General features: G+C 43.2%; 2 protein-coding genes across 4 annotated transcripts; both read right to left on the bottom strand.

The window, feature by feature from the left end:
* Nucleotides 1–710: 710 nt before the first annotated feature.
* Nucleotides 711–11,377, bottom strand: eif3c (eukaryotic translation initiation factor 3, subunit C). Of its 2 annotated transcripts, XM_036546005.1 has the most exons (24): nucleotides 11,263–11,377; nucleotides 9,928–10,037; nucleotides 9,769–9,834; nucleotides 9,445–9,634; nucleotides 9,178–9,303; nucleotides 8,912–8,963; nucleotides 8,553–8,683; nucleotides 7,775–7,902; nucleotides 7,234–7,384; nucleotides 6,883–6,986; nucleotides 6,577–6,718; nucleotides 6,182–6,307; nucleotides 6,009–6,102; nucleotides 5,643–5,830; nucleotides 4,983–5,207; nucleotides 4,649–4,840; nucleotides 3,985–4,156; nucleotides 3,391–3,550; nucleotides 3,122–3,187; nucleotides 2,879–2,966; nucleotides 2,516–2,681; nucleotides 1,986–2,027; nucleotides 1,663–1,704; nucleotides 711–1,398 (listed from the first exon to the last, which is right to left on the bottom strand). In XM_036546005.1, the coding sequence occupies exons 2-24, from the start codon at nucleotides 10,026–10,028 to the stop codon at nucleotides 1,322–1,324; spliced, it is 2,829 nt and encodes a 942-aa protein (XP_036401898.1). In that variant the 5' UTR covers nucleotides 10,029–10,037; nucleotides 11,263–11,377; the 3' UTR covers nucleotides 711–1,321. The 2 variants fall into 2 exon arrangements, with proteins under 2 accessions (XP_036401898.1, XP_036401906.1); XM_036546013.1 differs by lacking the exon at nucleotides 1,663–1,704.
* A 1,189-nt stretch (nucleotides 11,378–12,566) lies between these two features.
* ppp4cb (protein phosphatase 4, catalytic subunit b) lies at nucleotides 12,567–19,908 on the bottom strand. 2 transcript variants are annotated; one of them, XM_036546440.1, is made up of 10 exons: nucleotides 19,576–19,908; nucleotides 18,442–18,564; nucleotides 18,010–18,304; nucleotides 17,371–17,422; nucleotides 17,226–17,276; nucleotides 16,707–16,808; nucleotides 14,880–15,053; nucleotides 13,977–14,103; nucleotides 13,648–13,837; nucleotides 12,567–13,533 (listed from the first exon to the last, which is right to left on the bottom strand). In XM_036546440.1, the coding sequence occupies exons 3-10, from the start codon at nucleotides 18,111–18,113 to the stop codon at nucleotides 13,404–13,406; spliced, it is 930 nt and encodes a 309-aa protein (XP_036402333.1). In that variant the 5' UTR covers nucleotides 18,114–18,304; nucleotides 18,442–18,564; nucleotides 19,576–19,908; the 3' UTR covers nucleotides 12,567–13,403. The 2 variants fall into 2 exon arrangements, with proteins under 2 accessions (XP_036402333.1, XP_036402323.1); XM_036546430.1 differs by lacking the exon at nucleotides 18,442–18,564.
* Between the last annotated feature and the right edge of the window lie 303 nt (nucleotides 19,909–20,211).

The following is a 20,211-nucleotide window of genomic DNA, read 5'->3' as shown; positions in this document are numbered from 1 at the left end:
ACGTGTTTGATAACAAGGGGAAATGAACAGATGTCAATGTTCAAGGCAGGGCATCAGTAAGTGAATCCAACAGGTGCCTAACAGAAAGGAGAGTAATGAGGACTTTGCCCACATGTGTTGACCATGTTAACTGTTTGGGGAAAAATTAACTGTAGTGAACTGGCATTAGTGTCAAACATGCACCTGAAAAACCCTGGTTACCCCAAACCTCCCTCCTCTTCTCACAGCACTGCACCTTCATTAACATGTAGTAATCCATTGGAATGTCCCTACAAAACTACGCATTCTTAATTACACAAGTTTAAGATCCAGACCAGGAAAATTCCTAGCTATACATTTTAATATCAAATTTTATTGGCTAGCATAAATCCTAAATAAGAGACCACAGGAAACAGTTCCGTTGGTAATTACACTTGACATCAACAGTAAGATGGACAGTGTTGAACGCAGAGTGTTTTAAAGTCACAAGATATGACATTATACTTGTATCGGTGGTGTTCAACAGCTTACCCTCAGCTTTTTTTATAGTGTACACCTGGCTGTGAACATGTCAATCCCATTACTGAAACACTACTTTACACTACTATTTTGACTCTGAAATTGTAATCATTTTTTTTTGTTAGTATGCTTCTGCCAACAAGTAGAAAAAGATGGCCCAGGCAAACTAGGAAATAAAGAAGATTATGTGCATTAAAATTCATTGTAATGATTTTTTTTTTATTGTGCCCATCATCTTTTCTTAAGATCACTGCAAGCTGCACTCCAAGTGTGAGGCAATAATCAACAATCTTTGAGTTACTTCATGAATAATCTTTATTTTTTTTTCTTCTTGCAATGTCAACAAATAGGTCTCACTACTGACATGTTCCTAATTCTCCTACACTGTAACGTCTGTGCAACAGGACTGCCAGTGCTGAGACCTATTCCTGCTCACACAACTGTCAGATGTGCATCCTTAAATCTGAGACTTGCGCTAACCAGCTGGGGTAAAAAGAAACAACTTTTAAATACTCAAAGAGCATTCTTTTCAATGGGCCTTCAACACACAAAGAGCCATGAAAAGACACGCAAGCTAGGGTTACTCTTACCAGTAAAATTTAACAGTAGATATCTGGGTTTCAGTCATGGTTACACTCCTCAGTAAAGTAACTTTTACAATACCAGTTACTGAATGGGAAATTCATGTCTGGGAAAAGGAGGATTTGCACTTTGTTTTTAGCTGTGTAAATGACAAATGTCAGAAGTACAGCAACTCAGCAACAAAATTAAAATGGAATTAGTTTTGTTTTGGGATGAAGATGAGCTGGGCTGATTTCATTTCTCAATAGGAATTCTGATTCTGGTTTCGGTAGCCGCCTCTCTGGTAGCCCTGTTTCTGCTGGTATCCACCCTTCTGGTCTGTAAGGGGGAAAAGAACATGTTATTAGACCATGTACAAACTTGACCAACACAACATGACATTAACACTAACACAGATATATGTGGCATTAATTCACAATGAGTTTTAACTAGTAGTGAACTTCAAGGGAGAAAGACAGGAAGAGAAAATGTGGAAGGGATGCAGTTCACTGTCACCACAGTATTAAGAAGAGCTTCAAAACAGAAAAATCATTCATTGGAAAATAAGGCGGTGAATTAATAAATTAGTTTGGTCATAAGCACCTCGTTGGTAACCTTGCTTTTGTTGGTAACTGCCTCTCAGGTCTGAAACGGCAGTAAAAATCATTACGAGACACACAGTTGCACCCATGTATGATCATCAATTACCACAAAATCAATCTGAAACGTACAATCAACACAGTACACAATATACAATAACAGGGTTTGCAGCACACCTCCGTCTCACACTGCAGTGTATGTGAAGGTTTCTAGACAGAGACACCTGTTAATATACTGGGTGTATCATCTCTCCAGATTCCTGAAGATGCCCCGTGGACCATTTTAATACTTCAGGCAACTGATGATGGCTGTGGAAGAACTCTTACCTCTCTGATACCCCTGCTTTTGCTGGTATCCACCTTTCTGGTCTGTAAGAGACAGAAAAATTGCCTGTTAATTACTGATAAGCATCTGAAACATAGTGTTGTTAATTCCAGGTCGAGGAACAATGTTCAGAGGTGAAGGCTACTGTATGTGGAGCAACCTTATACTGTGGTGTCTATTCGATAAAGTTTCCACTGACAACAATCAGGATGCTGCATGGAAATTCACAGAACCCATTTGTCTGTTCTCTGGCCACAGAATATTCAGTGAATCCAGCGCATCCGACAACACATTTTGACATGGACATTGTCCGGCAGCAAATGACACTGCTCAACACTGAAGACCTGTGAAAGCACATTTCAGGATGACCAAACTGCCCTGTAACCATAAGGAATGTAAACAAGGTAATCAACATCCCCTGAAACCACTGATCCTGTCTGCCTTTTCACATTTAAATCCCCTTCTGCTGCTTCTTTTCATCTAATTTTCCTTCTCTCACTTCCATAGCAATGTCTTCCTCTGCGGTAATTACCCCTGTTGAAGTAGCCCCCATAGACGCCCTGCTTGAGGTCAAACACCCTCTCGTTGTTCTCCACCAGGCCGCCCAGCTTCTCAGCCAGCTGTAAGGCCATGTTCTGGAGGGAGGTGGGCTCTGTGCGGTGCATCACCACTGTCTGTGTGGGCTGGTCCAGAGATGCCTGAATAAGAACAGGGGTTCAGAGGGAATTACATGACTACTCCTCAATTGATTGGTGTATCGCTACTGTTGAGAAGGTGTTCTGTTGTTCTGTGCAAGCTTGGATGCAGCTAATCATGACACATCAAAGGCAATCAGAACAAAGGTGGCCATTAAAGTCTGACAACTGACAGCAGTCATTTCTTAAAACCTATTTACCATGAGCTCTTCATTGATGATCATCTTGCTGATGATGCTGTGGACTGTGGGCAACTCCAGCTCAAACATCTCTGAGAGGGTTTCCATGCTTCAGGAGACAGGGACAGTCAACACAGAAACGACACTCATTTGGGAAAAGACCTATAAAAGAGTGTCTAATGGCCAGTAAAGTAACTTCTCAAATAAGCTCCACGCTGGAAGCCCAATGCTCCCACCCAGAGTGAACGGCATGCAGTCCGATACCTGATGGAGTCATACACGCTGCTGTAGGTGAACAGGTAGGTACGTAGGGACTCCTCCTGGATCTTCCTGCAGTTCAAACAAAGACAGTCAGAACTAAATGCTGAATAGACAGTCTTTGTTCTTAGGTATTTTACAATGGTGTTACTGGCTACTCTGAAAGAGAACTAGATATTACGTAAAAAAAAAATCTCTGACATGCCCGATTTCCTTGGTGTGAGGCTCTACGCATCACCCCTTCAAGCGACAGTGCACCGGCCGTTGGGACTGACCTGACCAGCATCTCTCTGACCCTCTGTGTCTCGGGGAAAAGGTCCCACACCTTGCTGTTCATCTTCTCATTGATGATGAAGGAGTGGCAGGTGCGCCAGTCGCCCATCTTCATGGCCTTGCTGGCGGCCACGACATGTTCTCGCATGCTCTCGGGGGGCCCTGAGTTGAGCCAGCAGGGGAGGGAGTCAGTCCAGGTCCTTGATTTTTCACTGTCTTACTGGGCGGCATCACTGACTACCGATTACCGTCCCAGTTCATGTAAACATTAGTTTTCCTATGAACCTCCTGCTAAATTTCTGGTCATCTGACAACTTTCTATTGAAGGTGCTCAGCTCATGGGCTGAGTTTGTCCCAGTCATCAAATCAAGAAGCCAGTTTTTCAAATTGACAGCAAAACTGGGTTAATTAAATGTTTGGTTCTCATAGTCTTCATTTCAGCGATATCAAATTCAACAAACTCCCCACCAGAAAATGAAATAGCATATATTATTAATGACACTGACTGTTATGGTTGATCCGTCACCCAATGACCCATACAAAGCCCCCAGTGCATAGCCCATGACCCCTAAAATGCAGGATGGGCTGACAGTTACCCAGCAGAGGCTGCCTCTCCCCGACTCTCAACTGGTGGTGGAACTGCTTGCTGATCATCCTACGTCGTGCATCAAACTCATGTGCGGCCATGTAGGGGATCTCCAGCAGCATAGCAGACACCAGATACACACACTCCAGCAGCTCCAGGTTAATGTGCATGTGGAAGGGCACCTGGCAGGCAAGAGGGATTCTCAGTACATTAACTAGGACACTGGCATTCAGGAATCTTCTCAACACAGATTTTAACTCATGGAACTGTCTGTAAATGATCAAGGTAGTTTACATACTACTGACTTGTTGATCATAAATTTTAAGGCAAACCATAGCCTTTCAGACTCTTACGTCAAGCAAAATAAAGGATTTGCAAGTAACTTGGATGAGACGCAAAACTCTAATGCAGAATAAAGAATACTGAAAGACATAAGGGGTAAATATTTCCATAAAATACATTACATCCATTCCTTTAAATCATTTAAATATGACACTAGAGGACTGGGTCCTTAAACAGTCTACCCAGAAAATTCACCAGTGAAAACTTGATAAAAGCCAAAAGCCACAGGATCCTTGCAACAGACCTCAAGGCTTTTAACTCCTGAGTGGACCTGCTCTTAGCTGCCTTCTCTTATGCATCCCCTACACTGATGGATCCTCTGTATTGGTTACCTGTCGCCTCTTTTCAATCTTCTCCTGCTCGGCGTTTCTCTCTTGCATATTCCTCATCAGCAGGCCCTGTCCCAGGAGCTCCTTGGCACGGCCGCTAGACTGGATGTCCAGCAGGGCATTGTGGGCATCCTTGATCATGCCCTGCCTGAAAGCACAGATTCCCAGCTGCACCATGGTGCGATTGTACAGGATCTGCGAGAAGAAGGCAAGAAAAGGGGCTTTTGTGAGGTAGATGGTTTTCACGTGCCCAACCAGACTTGTGCGCGTGAGTGCTCGTGCCTTTCACACGAGGCGCCACGTCAGCTTGATGTGTGAGACACGGCAGTGCGCTCACCTGCACGGGAGGGTCAGCGTGCTGTATGTTGTCCTGCAGGTGACTCATGAGCATGAGGTCACGCGCCTGGTACCAGCGGCTGTGCAGGGCGTGGTGGTAGATGTGGCACAGGATGGCGCAGGTGCGGATGCGGTCGGTACGGTCTTTGGCGTAGATGAACTTGCAGAGACGGTCCATCACAACTGCACTGTCTTCACCCTCACTCTCCTCCTGGTCCTGCTCAGACTGTAGAGAGCGGATAATGACAGTTTTAACACTCACAAAAATAAACACCAACTTTGTGTGCGCGCGTGTGTGTGTGAGACCTACTATTGATTTTCATGACTTCTTCACACTAAGTCCCGCAGGGCACCACAGAGAAGCAAAGAGCAATTAGAGGACAGGCGCGTCTTCACTGAACTCCTCCGAGCTACTCAGAGGCACCACACCAGCTGCTAATGGCGAGTGGCACTCAGACCTACTCAGCTCGGCACATGTAAAATTAATGTCTTAACTGGCTAAGCCATTTTGAAACCACTCTGGACCCATTCTAAAGTTCAGGCAGGAACCCACTCTCCATATTCACCTTACTCGTTTGTTTCCCAGTGTCCAGTATTCCAGTATTTAATGTACTGCTGCCATGTCACATGTTGATATAATACTTGATACAAACGCCCTTACCTTGGTCTCCCCCTGTAGCCCCAGGCTCCGGCGATGGGCCTTGTAGTCAAACTTGTAGTAAGTGTGCATGATCCTGCGCAGATAGACCCGGCAGATCTCCTCCGTGCTGCCCTTGTTCTCCAGGTACTGAAGCAGTCTGTCGATGATCCCGCACACACGTCCCTCGTCCTTCAGATTATCAACGTACTCTGAGGAGGGGAGCAGGGGGGAGAAGGCGGTGAAGGCAGCGGCAGTGTATCAGTGTAACACAGAGGCGGAGACTATAAGAAGGTGTTGTAAACAGACGCACAATGTAAAATGCAGGAGAGGGACAAACAGACCGAGACATGAACACTACGATGGAGCCGCAGACAGTGGGAGATTCACCTTGTGAGTGGGGATCTGTGTTCTGCATGATTTTGGTGAATTCCTCATCCATCCTTTCAACCAGAGTCAGAATGCATCCTCGAACCCTGAATGGCTAAAGGGGCAGGAGGGAGGTTACCGCACCAAGCCGACACACCCGGTTTGAATGTCCTGAAATACTGATATACGCATACCTGGTCAGAGATGGCCAGGTTTTCACTGTCCTCAGCAATGTTTTCCCCAATGAAAATGTTGTTGTTATCAAACAAGATATCCAGCAGCTCGTCAATGCAGTCCAGACACTTCTTCCACATGTCCGCCTGGGAAAGAACAGAGGAAAATCAGGTCTATACCCCTTACACAAAGATGGATGTGGAGAGAGGCAGCAGTGAGAGGGGTTAAGTGGGATCTTTGGACACAGACACATGGGTTGAAAAACCATGACACTAACTTTATCACCCAATGTTCTTGACCTTGACTTCCGTGGTGTACTCAGATCTGGAAGCTAGGCTTCCTAGAGAACCCATTCTTATTTACAGATGTAGTATAAACGTTAAAAACACTAATTCAAAGAACAGAAAAGTCTGACCTTCATGAAGGCAGCCAGGTTGGGATTGTAGTCATAGAGCGAGGCGATGATATTGAATTTGATCTTGACCAGGATGCCCTCTCCGAGGTTGTTCTCACTGGAAATGGCAGCCAGGGCGTGAAGAAGCTCGATCTGGGCAGCTCTGAAGGAGAGACAGCCAGTTAAGTCAGGATGTGGTGATTGGACACCTAACAGAGCCCTTCACAGAAACACTGAGAGGGTGGCACTAGAGAGGGGACATTAAAACATGGAGCACTGGTTCCATGAGGGTGGGAACAGCTGGGGCACTTCAGGGTGGCTGTGTACCTGTCAGTGCCCTTCTTGCCACGAGCTTGAAGGATCTCATTGAGCTTCTTGACGACAACAGCCGTGTTGATCTCTGTGCCCTTGGCAAACATCTTAGGCTTCTCCTGCGAGCAAAAATGGAGAGAAGACAAAGTCAGGGGAGAGAGGAATGCACAGTGTGCACTGACTGTACACAGCAAAAGACACAGAGTTCAATACCAACACTTAACATTTAACACTAAGTGACAGTGCCATTGACCACAGACATCACATCGTACAGAGCCTTCAGTTAGTACACATTCACACTGAATGGCCACACATTGTTCCTGGATGATGCTTTATATTTTATCCCTTCATTTCTGCTTTTCTTACCTTGACAATGAGGTAAGTGCCTCTGACCTTCTTCCAGCCTCCATCTTCTTCTCCTCCCTCTTCCTCTACCTCTTCCTCCTGACGCTCCTTCTTCTTGTGTCTCTTCTTCCTCTCCTTCTTCTCACTTGTCTGTCTTTCTCCATCCTGAGTCCTGAGAAACAGTGAAAGACTCTGTGTGAGATACAGTTCAAACACTGACTGACTGGACACCACAGAATACTGATACTGAGAAACAAACATGCACCGCTACAACAGCACAAGAAACCTCCAGGGAAATCAAAATGATACTTATTTATACCAAGCGTTGGCAAAAACCCACCAGACACAATACTGTTACCAGAAGAACAAAACCAATGGACAGATACAAGAGATGAGAAAGAACTTCACAAGGATTGCCTGTAAGAATAATGACGTCCAAAACCCAGGAACAGAAACTTATCAGGAAGATTAAGGAAGGAAATGAGTTCTTCAGTGAGGAGAACAAAATGGGTGGATGCAACATGAGAGGAGGAGAGAAACATGGATAAAAGGAGGAGCTGACTTTTTCAGGAAAACGACGGCCAAAGACGCATTCTTCCCCTCATCGTCTTCACTTTCACTGCCACTATCTACAGTGTCTGAGCCCCAGTCTTCATCATCATCTTCATCGTCGCTTTCTGACTCCTCATCCTGAGATTACAACAAAGCTCCAATTTACTGCACTGATAAGAAGAATACAGTCACATGCAAATTAGTACGACAAAAATCAACCACTGTACATACTGTATATCACACATGCACCTAGCAGCTGTAAATCTATGGCGTAATATTTTGAATTGTTTGACATGCTGATACTTATGCAACTTATATACAGAGAGAAAAAGTCACAGGGGCCATACCATAAGAAAGTAGAAGCTAAATTTAGACATTGCCACATGTCTCTAATATAAATTGTGATGATCAAGGCAGTTCTCCAGCTCTGCACTATAGAGAATAGGAAAGAATTAACCCCATTTCTAAAGATTTGGGGGTCAGGCTCAACATTTCTTTCAATTAGCTGAAATTCCACTGAGCAGCATACTGAGAGTACTGACACCTTGGTGATATTAACAATTGATATTCTCTCTCCAGCATCCTTTCCATTATACAGTGCAGGCTAACTGGACAAAGTGTTCCACATTCATTACAGCAAGGTCACTGGGTAGCCCTGTCATTATTAGTACTGAATCACTTCCTTAAATATACTCAATTTTTTATGAAATAGTAAAGTTGATTTACAATGATAGCCACACAAAATTGTCCACAGATGCTCCACATCACAACCCCTCTCCCTTTCTTACCGCTGCCCCCTTGAGGAACTTCCTGGCATCTGCGGGTGGTTCACTGGCAGGCTTCTTCTTCAAGAAGCTCTTCACAGACACTCCCCCCTCCTCTCCTTCCTCTCCCGCTCCCTCACTCTCTGAGGATGAGCCTGAGGGAAGGGAGAGTGGGAGACAGAGGACACGGAAAAAAGACGCAGTTCAATAAAGGGAAAAAGATGGTGGCAAAAAGAGGGAGGTAATAGTAATACCAAGAGCAGTAAAAAAAAAAAAAAAATTAATGTATTACCATACATTTTTGACAATGAAAACAATATCATTTCTAGAGCATACACCAATCAACAAGAGTGTGCCTCAAGGGATACAGCTTGAACCCTCACCAGATTCGCCTTCATCCTTCTCTTCCTCCTCATCCGCTGACTGCTCTGGGTTCTATGGGCAGGAGAGAGAAAAATCTTCCTAAGAAGCACACTCTTTTGAGGATATAGGGGAGTGTTGGGTTTAGCACAGCATCACTAATCCATAGCAGATCAACCATTACTACACGAGGGAAGACTGTGGGGAGGGAACTGTGATGGTAGAAATGGTAGGAACAAACAGCTGCAAAAATGAAGCTTTAGGGATATGGCTGTATTTGTCTACTTACCTCCTTGTAACTGGCGATCTCGCTCTCATAGTCACGGTTGTATTTACGAATCTTCTGTCTCAGGGTACTGAGAGCCTTGGCGTTGTTCTTGTTCATCTTCTTTTTCCCCTCTTTATCTTCCCACAGCTGAAAGAAAAAAGTGAGTCTTACTGCAAGCCTCTTTCAACCCTCAATAACGACACACCAGCCTCAAACACACAAAGGTGCAAGTGCAATGAGAGGAACGTGCAACACCTCTCTAGTTTTACTATACAGACTCTTCCACACCTGATTGAGGTAGTCCTCCAGGTCAGCCAGCAGGCGGATATAGAAGGGAGGCACCCCCTCCTTGTCCACAATAGTCTTACTCTTGAGGAAGGCTCGACAGAGCTGCTCAAACTCCTCCAGACACTTGGCCATGTCCCTGATCTTCATGGCATTCCGGATTGTCTTGATCAGGTTTGTCAGCTCCTCGAACCTAGAAGCACAGGACTCAGTTCATATTACAAATACGAATGGCAAGGATGAGGCTAGAAAAGGAGAAGTGGCTGGAGAAGTGGGACAGCATCATGACTTTTGTGTATGTTCCACTCAATGCATTCTGGGACTGACCTCTTGTCCTTGGCGCTGCGCACCACTCTCTTGGTGTCCTCCTCATCGTCACTGAGCAACAGAGACCTGAAAAAAGCAAGTTAGTTCGCTTACATGGGTGAGAAAGCTGGAAGAACGGCAGAAACAGAGGCAGGCTGGTGAAAGTGAAGAGGCACTTACTGTTTGGTGAATGTCGTCCCAGTTGCTTTGGGAGTGATCTCATCTCCTGAGGATGACTCCTCAGTCTCACTGTCGGAACCGGTCGCAAAGAAACGAGACATCGCTGGGCACTGTGAAGACAGGCACACATACTATTCTTCTGACCTATAATGATGTACATCCTAGTAATATATGCCCTCAGCTTTCTGGAGCCCTTGGTCCTATTTCCTGGTGAGACAGCAACTCAATTTGTATGCTCCCACTGCATCTGTACATACAAACATTATTTGCTCATAAAATACATTTAGAGAAAAAACGTGACATCACAGACCACAGATTTTGCTATCTGGATAAGGCTAAATAAGGGTTAATGTAATTCTAGATTCGCCGACCAGTTTACTTTATCCACTGTAATGCACGCTTCTGCTCTTAGCTATATATTATGTGTCCATTTGTTTAAATCAAAACTAGCTTTCCTGGAGTCACTGATGAATAAAATGCCTTGCTCAGGGGCAGAATAGCAGAATAACTGTGATATGCTCACACAATCTGCAACTCTGATAACAGGACGCTGAGCGTCGCCCATTATCCATGTTTAGATGCAAATATTGGATCGTTATGTTGTTTCCAATAAATTTCACACCAGTTCCGCCACTACCTGCCCACCTCGCTGGAATGACGTATACACACCGGCAATCACCGTCCCTATGGCCCAACAGACCCCCTCACAGACTTACTTTCTATTCATGACTTCGGACGTCGGGCCAACAACTAGCAATGCAAGTCGCTAAAAGGCCATCAACTTAAAGAACAACACCTAAATAATGACAGTAACTGCTTATTCACGGTTTCAGGACGGACGTTGTGTAAATCCTCTTTCCAAATGAGCTAACTATAGCGGACACGCAACCACATAACAAAGATGAATGAACATGCACAGCACCACTTCTTAACTAGTGTTAGTTGTCAAGTATCTGCTATGCTGAGCTAACACTTTCAAAGTTCTGACTACATGGACGCGCAGCTAGCAAGCTGGTTTGCTACTGGGGCTGCGTAATAAAAAAAGCTAGGTACGGTCGCACCAAGCTAGCTAATATTAACGTTTTGGCCGAGGCAGTGTTTACCCAAACGCAGTAAATATATTATATTTGGTGGCTTAAACAGCTGCTAAGTTTATTTTAGCTGTTGTTTGAAGGATTTGATGCGAAAATCTAGAATACTCGCTCTGTCTGCGACGCCTAGGCCTACCAAAATTCCAGTCCGATAAAGAGCAGGGCAAAGACGCGCGTAAAATAATGCCAAGGGAAAAAATACAGAAACCCTCGCCCACATAACAGACGGTAAGGTCAATCTTACCTATATCCTCGCAGAAAACTGCAGTTCTTTTGTATCTTTGCTAAGTATTATATTTAAAACCCAGTTTTGCTTTTCAACAGCACTGCTGACAGCGTGCGACTCCTACGTTAGCGGTTCCGCTTGGAAAGGAACAGGAAATGAAGTCAATTTCTGATGTATTGTTGAAGTTGTAGTTCTTAACAGACAGAATGCATATGAAAACATTACCCGCTGTGAGATGGGTACTTTACCACATGCATCCACATGTGAATAATTCTTTTTTTCCTGGAGCTAAACGTATCTCTTTGAGGTGTTAACGTGTAGGAATCTGTGTACTTGGAGAGAATATGCTTATGAGGCGATGTGATCTGGGATGTACACCAATTTCGTTACTGCTGTCGACGTAGATATCGGAGTTCTGAGTCTCAATGTAAAAGTGTGAATTGTTACGTTTGATTGAGTTAGAGACGTTTTTCTGACGTTTGCGTGTATTGTAGTGTCACATGTCTGGTTATTGAAAAACTGTCAGCTACAGACCTGAAATTATGTTAACGTAAGGACAAACAAAGGCAGAAAATGGTCGTAAATTCAAAGATAAGCACTAGCCTACTCTGTACTTGACCTATGTACTGACAGGGATTTCCAGCACAAACCGCTTTTTTGAATGGTAAGGAAGGTTGCAGAGGGGTTGGCTGCTTGAAGAGTTTCGCTTTTATTAATGCCAATTATTCTTAAAAACGTTGTTTACATTTTAATGTAAAACATTGTAGTTGTTCCTGTAAAATGTAGCCATGCAAGTCTGTCATGTTGCTGCTCTCATACAAATAGAAGGTGAAGATGGTTAATGAGACATCTGACCTTCTTTATTCAGATCTTTTCCCAGGAACCACAATTCATTGTAACATAAAATACAGTTTTATGTTCACCAGGCCTACATGTGAAAAAATATACAAAGGTGATGTAAATATGACAAGCATTCAAGTGTTCCATGTGTGATGAGACCATACAAATGGTATGCAATGTCTGAAGCATTAATCATTTTATCATGTACTATCTCAGGTTAATAAAATATGAATATAAAAATAAGATATATAGGTGTTCTGGCAGAAGCAGCAGCCTCAAACTAATACACCTTCAACAGCAACCTTTTCTAACAATGACCTGTCAGACAGGGACAAAATTATCATCTGCTCTATCTGTACACAGTCCCTTCAAAATAGATGCCTTAAACTGGAGAGGAGGAATAATAAAAAAGACACTTTAATGAAGAAGTTGCATTTATACAAAAAGTAGTTTATTTTCACAGATCAATAACAAAAGGCAACAATAACTCCTACAGAGATTGGTCAGAGAAAAAAAAAAGTTCAGTTTGGTGCATTGTGTTCCCATTTGTCTGCAGTCTTCCCTAAAATTCACTGAACAAAACATAGAGGTTATCTCCAGTCCTGTAATTTTGTCCTCTGCAATGGATCAGACTGATAACTGCTACTCCAATTGATCCATTAACACCAGTTCTGTCTGTTAGAAAAGACAGAAAAGGAAACTTAACCAAACTGAAAATTATTCATGGTTTTCTTCACCACAGATAAAATGAAAGATATAAAAGAAATGGTGCAAGAAAAAAAAAAAAAAATCATAATGCAAGTGTAAAACTCCTCCCACCACACAGTATAACCTCCAGTAGCCTCATAAATGTAAGAGAGGATTCTAAACCTCTCAAATCACACCTGTCTGCCCCTTCCACTTGCGCACCTCTCACCCCCTTACCATTCTATATGACTATTCACTTATAATTTAAAAAAGGCTGAAGCTACAAGGTATGGGGGATGTATAAGCTCATACTGCCAGTGTGGGTGACTTCACAACAATAGCTGAGAGACAGTAATGCTGTGTACAAATGGGAAAATGAAAGGCATGTGGGACAGCCAGCAGAGGTACCCAGAGGAAAGGGAGCACAGAAGGGGTGATACCTACTATACACATTTTTGAGGGAGAAAGAAACAAAAATGGGGTAGTGAATAGTGGACAAAGGTTTTGAGGATAAGCGCAACCCCCCCCCCCCCAAACAGACAGAAGGGTGTAGAAAGGGAGAATGAGAGAATGTGAGTACTGTAAGGGGGTTATCTCCTATAGTTTATGTCGAGATTGTTTTCCTGCCTACATCACAGGAAGTAGTCAGCCACTGGCTTTTTGGAGGGGATGCCCCTGGTTTCCTGTGGAGCTGCTTCAAATATGATAAACTCTTTCTGCAGGTGCTCATCCAACTCCAATATTGCTGCCACATTCCCGCACCTGAGAAAGAGAGTTTAAGAGATTAAAAATGAGTCTGCATGAATGGAGAGCGTTAGATCCGCACACAGAATTGTCACACAAAAGGAAGTACATTACACATAAGAGAGCCAGTACCTATAGCAGTAATTAGGTGCTGACCATACAGTCAGTACAGTTTCGTTGAAGTGCCACTTGTAGCCTTCCATTACAAGCTGGTGGGCCCTACAGATCATGTCAATGTCGTTTGCTGCGTTAAACTGTGCCACAACGTCACTGCCAAACAGGTATCCTGCGCCCCTGGGACTTACACCCCATCCAGTCGTGTCTGAGAGAGACAGAGAGACAGACACAAGAGACGCTGATAAACTGCAGTTGCCGTTGAGCTTTAAGAAATCCTTCTAACTGTAGAGTGCCTCAGTGTAGAGAAATGACAGTGTAAGGACCAGTATAAAAGGCTCTCTCACCTTCCGGGTCAGACCACAGCAAATCACACATGGGCCCATCGTGTGGCACCTCCTGCTTCCGGTCGATGGTTCTAATCTGGTCCAAAGTTTGGATGGAAGGAGAGAGACCGCCATGCACACAGAAGATCTGCAGAACAAAATATTTCATTGTGTTTAGTGAAGGAAGACTGACACATGAAATACCCCATCAGGCCTCACTCAACTTATCAGTCCTAGTACAGAGGCACACAGGAACTGGAAATGTCACAGTAATGAATTGTCAGTTTACCTTCCCTCTACTTTACCTGTGTGTCTTAGCTGTTTTGGCAGAGGGCCAACATAGATGGTATGATTTGACAGAAAACCGCTAAATGGTTCACGTGTCATGGAAGACAATGTACAATCTCACCTCACAAAAATGGAAGCACTATGAAAGGAAATGAAAATTGCTATTTTTAAGCTATTGTTACTCTCATTTCATTATCACAGAAAATAAAATTTCACAAACAAAGCCTCAAAGATGCAGAACCAAATTATTTCATTTCAGGTGTTCAGGTCTTACATGCAATGGTATGGCATGTGTTTTGTACCATTACTGGCATTTTAGCAGATGCTCTTATCCAGAGCAACTCACATAGGTTACATTTTTTTTTACATGTTATCCATTTATACAGCCGCATATTTAATGAGGCAAGTGTCCCCTTGCCGAAGGGTACAACCGCAGTGCCCCGGCAGGGAATTGAACCGGCAGGCTTTCGGTTACAAGTCCTGCTCCTTACCACTATGCCACACTGCCGCCCCATGCCTTTCCCACCATCTCACCACTGATGAAATTGAGCTTAGCCAATGACGTTTCAGTTCAGAATAAAGATGCAGAAGTACTAAGAGATGGCGTGGGAAGAGAGGAAACAGCCAGAGACAAACCTTCCCATCGATGATGGCTGAGAGGGACAGATAGTCGAAGATCTCTGTGCAGTATCTCCACACGGTGACAGAGCCGTACTTTCTCAGACACTCGTCATAAAAGCCATACACCTGTGTGATCTGCCGGGACTCATGGTTCCCTCTGATCAGTGTGATTCTGTCGGGGTATCGCACCTGAGGGAAAGGTGGGACAGAGAGATAGGTGTTCAACCATGTCAACTCTGACTGCCTAAAACAAACAGTCAATGCAGTACAAAGCTGGCATTATTAACATAACGAAAGGAGGTGGTGTACATATGACAATGACCTTAGATCTTTATTAGGAATGTACTGGACAAGCCCAGGGGTCCACATATATCTTACTCTTGGTCAAAATAAAGTAACAGAGCAAAGGGCTAAAACCATTTGATTGGACTGACTAGCCACTAAAAGAATCCAACACTCAATTATAAAACATAAACTTAATGACAAGAACACAAGAACAGGCCATCCAGCTCATTATCTCCTTATTTTAACTATAATTGTATGGTATAATTTAGGGTTGGGTATCATTTGAATTTTATCGATTTCGAGTCCGATTCCAATTCTGCTTATTTTTGCTTATCGCAAGACATCAAACACTGTACAGTCTTTCAGATCGACGCCGTGCTGCCTTAAATGTTTGGTCAGATTTGATGTGCAACCTGACTCGCAGCTAATTAGCTTCCCACATTCATTGCACTTTGCCTTGTCGTTGTTTTCTTTTCTAAAGTGAAGCCACACTTTTGACCGTTTACTGCAGTCCATCTCTCACACTGTTGTGATGCTAGCCATGCATGCTAGCTCATATTTAACCCTTTCGCATGTAACTTATATTTATGCTGTGTTTATGCCACTTAAATATTGTGAGATTAGGATTTTAGTGAACTGAATGCAATGCCACTCACATACCACTACCTAAGCAAGTTCCCACTTGTATTTTAATAGTTTCATTCAATAGGTACTTCATATGAGATAGTATTAATCAAGACACAAGAAATGTCTAACTGGGGGAACTTTCTGGCAAGAGACTGACAGTGAAAAAATGAAAAAATTTTATGACATAATGCATACACATTGCCCCCTAAAAAAGAGAAATCTCTGAATTCTCAGCAGTATGCACATTTCTGACATGACTTCCAGCCCAAGAGAATATTTGAGTGTTTTTCTTCACTGCAATTCAAAATTGTATGAGTTACACTTTTACCATCATCATAATGCCTTTGTGAAAAGGACTGCCACGGACCAACTATCGATTTGCATTATTTTTAGGGAAACAGGAAACACGCCTCCACATGCCCTGTGTTAAAACCACGGCTGGCACATGCTGGTGTACATGAGCACCAGTCGACCCCACAGCACTCTCTACAGGCACGCCACTGTGGCAAGCTGAGGGGAAAAAAAATGCAGTCTAACCAGGAGAAGCAAAGTGGCTGGTCCCCCTTCTACATGTAAACACACTAACTGTGGAACATAAAAACTGCAGAGTATACAACCAGTGAATCTTAACAAAATTTCTGCAGTCTCCCACTTCAAGCTGTAGTTGCAGTTGCCCCACGGTATGTATGTGTAAATGTACAACACACTCTTGTAGGAACTCGCTTCCACGCAGCAAGACAACCTGCAAACATCTCAACCTCCACTCTCCGTATATATAAACAATAACACCCAACCCACAATGTCAACTAACAGGAACATACTGTATTGTTTTAGGGAAAAAAAAGCTAAGACAGGGCCCACAGAACAACAGAACAAAAATAATCTATACAGTGAGCATGGACACGCAAACAGACAGGTTTGTAAAAATACCTTGAGTGCAAGCAGCAGCAGGAACGTTTCTACACTGTAGAATCCTCGGTCCACAAAGTCACCCATGAAGAGGTAATTTGTCTCTGGAACATCACCGCCTACCTGAAAATATTTTGGACATGTATAAAGCATGTGTACTCATTCTAGCAGAGCAGAGTGTATTCTGGATGATGGATTGCTTTGGAAACTACAATAGGGCAGTGAAGAAATTAATCCTGAATCGGAATTTAAAGAGGATTTACGCCTTCAGTATTCCAGAGCCTGTACATGGTAACTAGCACCAACAGCTACATGGTGATGTAGACATTCCACATTCAGTAGGCCTACATTTCATAAAATCCTCCATACTCAATCTTCTCTCCATTTTTTAAAATGAGTCTGAAGTCTTACATGACAAATGCATTTAATGAAAAAGATTTTTACATTGTGTTCATTTTTCATGCAGAATGCAAGAATAACATTTTTAATGCAAATAAATTCAATTTGATGGGAGTGGGGTACAGAGGGCTAGAGACTTACCCTGAACAACTCCTTGAGGTCATAAAACTGCCCGTGGATATCACCACATACCTGACAGACAAAAAAAAAAACGTCACACATACAACAATGTGTATTCACTCTTGGGTTTTCAAGACAAAAACAATTCGGCGCAGCTGTTACTTACGGTAACTGGAGAATCCACTCTCTGAACATTGCTCTCCTCCACCAAAATCTCCCTGGAAACACAAATGCCAATTTGTTTACCACATAATCCCACACCACAAGACAGCAGCAATCTGGTGACTAGGTGAGGTCACACCAAATATATATTGTCCTATATATCCTTCCTTAGTACAAAACAGAATCACGCACTTCATCAAATAACATGATTTACACCCATTTCCACCTGTTACTGTGACACCTGCAAAAAATGTATCACACAGATGAGAGAAGAAGCATATAACTAAGTAAATTAAAATGCTATCAAGCCTATATCTTCACTCAGTATGGCTAACATCTGATTGCAATGACTTAATCACGTGATGACAAGGCATGTCATGGTGAATGGTTCATTTAGTAATAGATGCAAAAAAGTGTGCATATTCACACTCCACCCCTATTTACTTAAATGATGTATGTAGGATGTAGGAACCAAAGACACAAATCCTTAACAAATAAACATCTGAATTACAGGTACACTGACATAGGAAAGCAATCTCTAACACGTCAGGGCAATTTACTACTTCTGTGAAAACAAGTATAAAAAGGATTCCAAAATAAATCTGAGAGTGTAGAGAAAGAGTGTAAAAGGTATATGTATTACCTGGCTTTGGCACACAGAGCTTTGACCTCATTTTCCTTGATGAGCTCACACCTCCTCAGCTGGTCAATCTGTCTGTCCAAGTCACTGATGTCACCCATAGTCATGGGCAGATGGAGTGTTTCCCACTTGCTAGGATACACGTGCGAGTACTGTGTCACTGACACACACACACACACACTCACACGCGCGCGCTCACACACACACACTCACTTTCACTGCCACAAACCAGAAAGTGGGGTTGAGGGGCAAGAGAAAAGGAGGAAAAGGGTGGCTCAGGATGATGGGGAAAAAAAACCTGTTTAAAGACACAACATACACAACAAAACACTTAACGTAAGGTATGTGTTATTAAACCTGGGTGTGCAGCCTAAAAACCACATTACTGCGGGAAGGCAAATCACAGTTTAATAACCAGCTAATTAAATCACGCACATCATAACTCAGAGTTTAACTTAACTAGTGAAGCTGATCATTGGGCTCCATCCATCCAGATATGCAAGTATTTGAGAAAACGAAGAGCGGTGTTTGAAGTCAGCGTGGAATGCAGGAACATTCCTACATGAACACAAGCAGCACCTAAACAGTACGTTCGGTCTGCCAAATGCGGTGTTCAGCTATTGTTCAGACATCCATTTTCATACAGTCCAAACCAACAATTACGTTTCACTCGACAAAAGAAACAGCTAACTAGGATTATAAATGGAAAAAGTTGGTTAATGTATGTGACAACTATTCGTGATAACGTTAGGTTACGCAGCCATTGCCTTGGTCGGCATTTACAAGGCCTACTCTCGCATAGCTAGCTAGCTCAAATGGGCTGCGCACAGTCCGACAACGAGCTAGAAAACCAGATAGGTAGCACACATGCTGCAACAGAGGCAACCGAGAGTCATTATACCGGGAGGTTAATTCAGATGCCGTTCACAAGCTGATAACTAACTAGGTAGCTAACTTACACAACAAAGATGGAACTCAAATCTTTGTTAGCTAGTCTAGCTAGCGCCGCACAAGACAGTCCGGCTTTTAACATAAAATTGAATAACACATCCAAAAACAACAACGTGAATAAACACCGATAAATGACCTTTTTTCATAACATCGACTACTTAGACAGATACAATGAAAATGTGTGACAGTTAGTTCAGCCAAAAAAAGCCGGGTTGCCCACTGAAAGCCGGTCTACGGTGGCCAACGAGCTACCGAGATAGCCGACGTAATTACGGTAATCCAGTTTACAAACTGCTCCACCAGACTCGGTACCTGACTTTCATTCACAAAATCATCATAAGGCAACTCGATGGCTACTATTCGTAAACATGCCATTCAGATCCAGCGATAATATCTACCTAAAAGCTTCTTGGTAACGAATTTATCCGTGAATCGTTCCAACTAGCTAACAAACTGGCTTAAACTAGCTAGCTAGATAACTACGGCGGCAGGCCCATGAAAGACAAACTAGCTAGTTCCTAGCCAACACTAGCTAGACGTACACATTGAGTTTCTGTTAACTCAAGGAATACGGATATGTAGTAAAAACACTTTCAACAACCATTTAGACACAATTACCTATATATCGAAGAGATCCAAAATCCAGATTTAGTGACTTTTGAAGCACGGGGGCTGGTAGGCTGTTTCCCCTTTAACAGTGTTGGCCGAAAATCCACCGAGTGGCCGTGACTGCTAGCGCCCCCCTCACCCAGCCGTTACACAGCAAAGCCACCCTGAAACTACAGCTTCCGGTTTGGGGTGCGCGCAGCGCTTTCCAACACGTCTTGAGAGTCGGTGACGATCTTAACGATTAAATGCTAAATTAACTGTTTGTCTATCTCTGTCAGATGGCGGGTGACAACGCACTGTTGTACCGATCAAAAGAATCAGAACCGGTCCAGTCGGATACTCGCACGGACATTACTTTCGGTGTTTACTGGGGCAAACCAACTGTGTCTGTACGCTGCAGAATTGTAAACTACCAGCCACCTCACAGAGATCGTGAATGTTCGTAGTATTCTCTGAGGCTGGTGTGCGTTTGTCACCCTGAAGATGAGTTTCTGTTGAGGACATACAGTAGTAAGCTAATGCTATCTGCACTCTATGACAGTTAGTCTACATCTCAACTTAGATCCAAGCCCTGTTTAGTTTTTATTGAAGCAGCAGTTAAGTTAGTGTGCCAGTAAGTATTACCAGAAATTATACTGACATAAA

This window comes from Megalops cyprinoides, chromosome 1 (assembly GCF_013368585.1).
Source record: "Megalops cyprinoides isolate fMegCyp1 chromosome 1, fMegCyp1.pri, whole genome shotgun sequence".
NCBI classification, from domain to species: domain Eukaryota; kingdom Metazoa; phylum Chordata; class Actinopteri; order Elopiformes; family Megalopidae; genus Megalops; species Megalops cyprinoides.
Note: the sequence above shows the minus strand (reverse complement) of the source record. Positions and strands in the feature narration are given on the sequence as shown.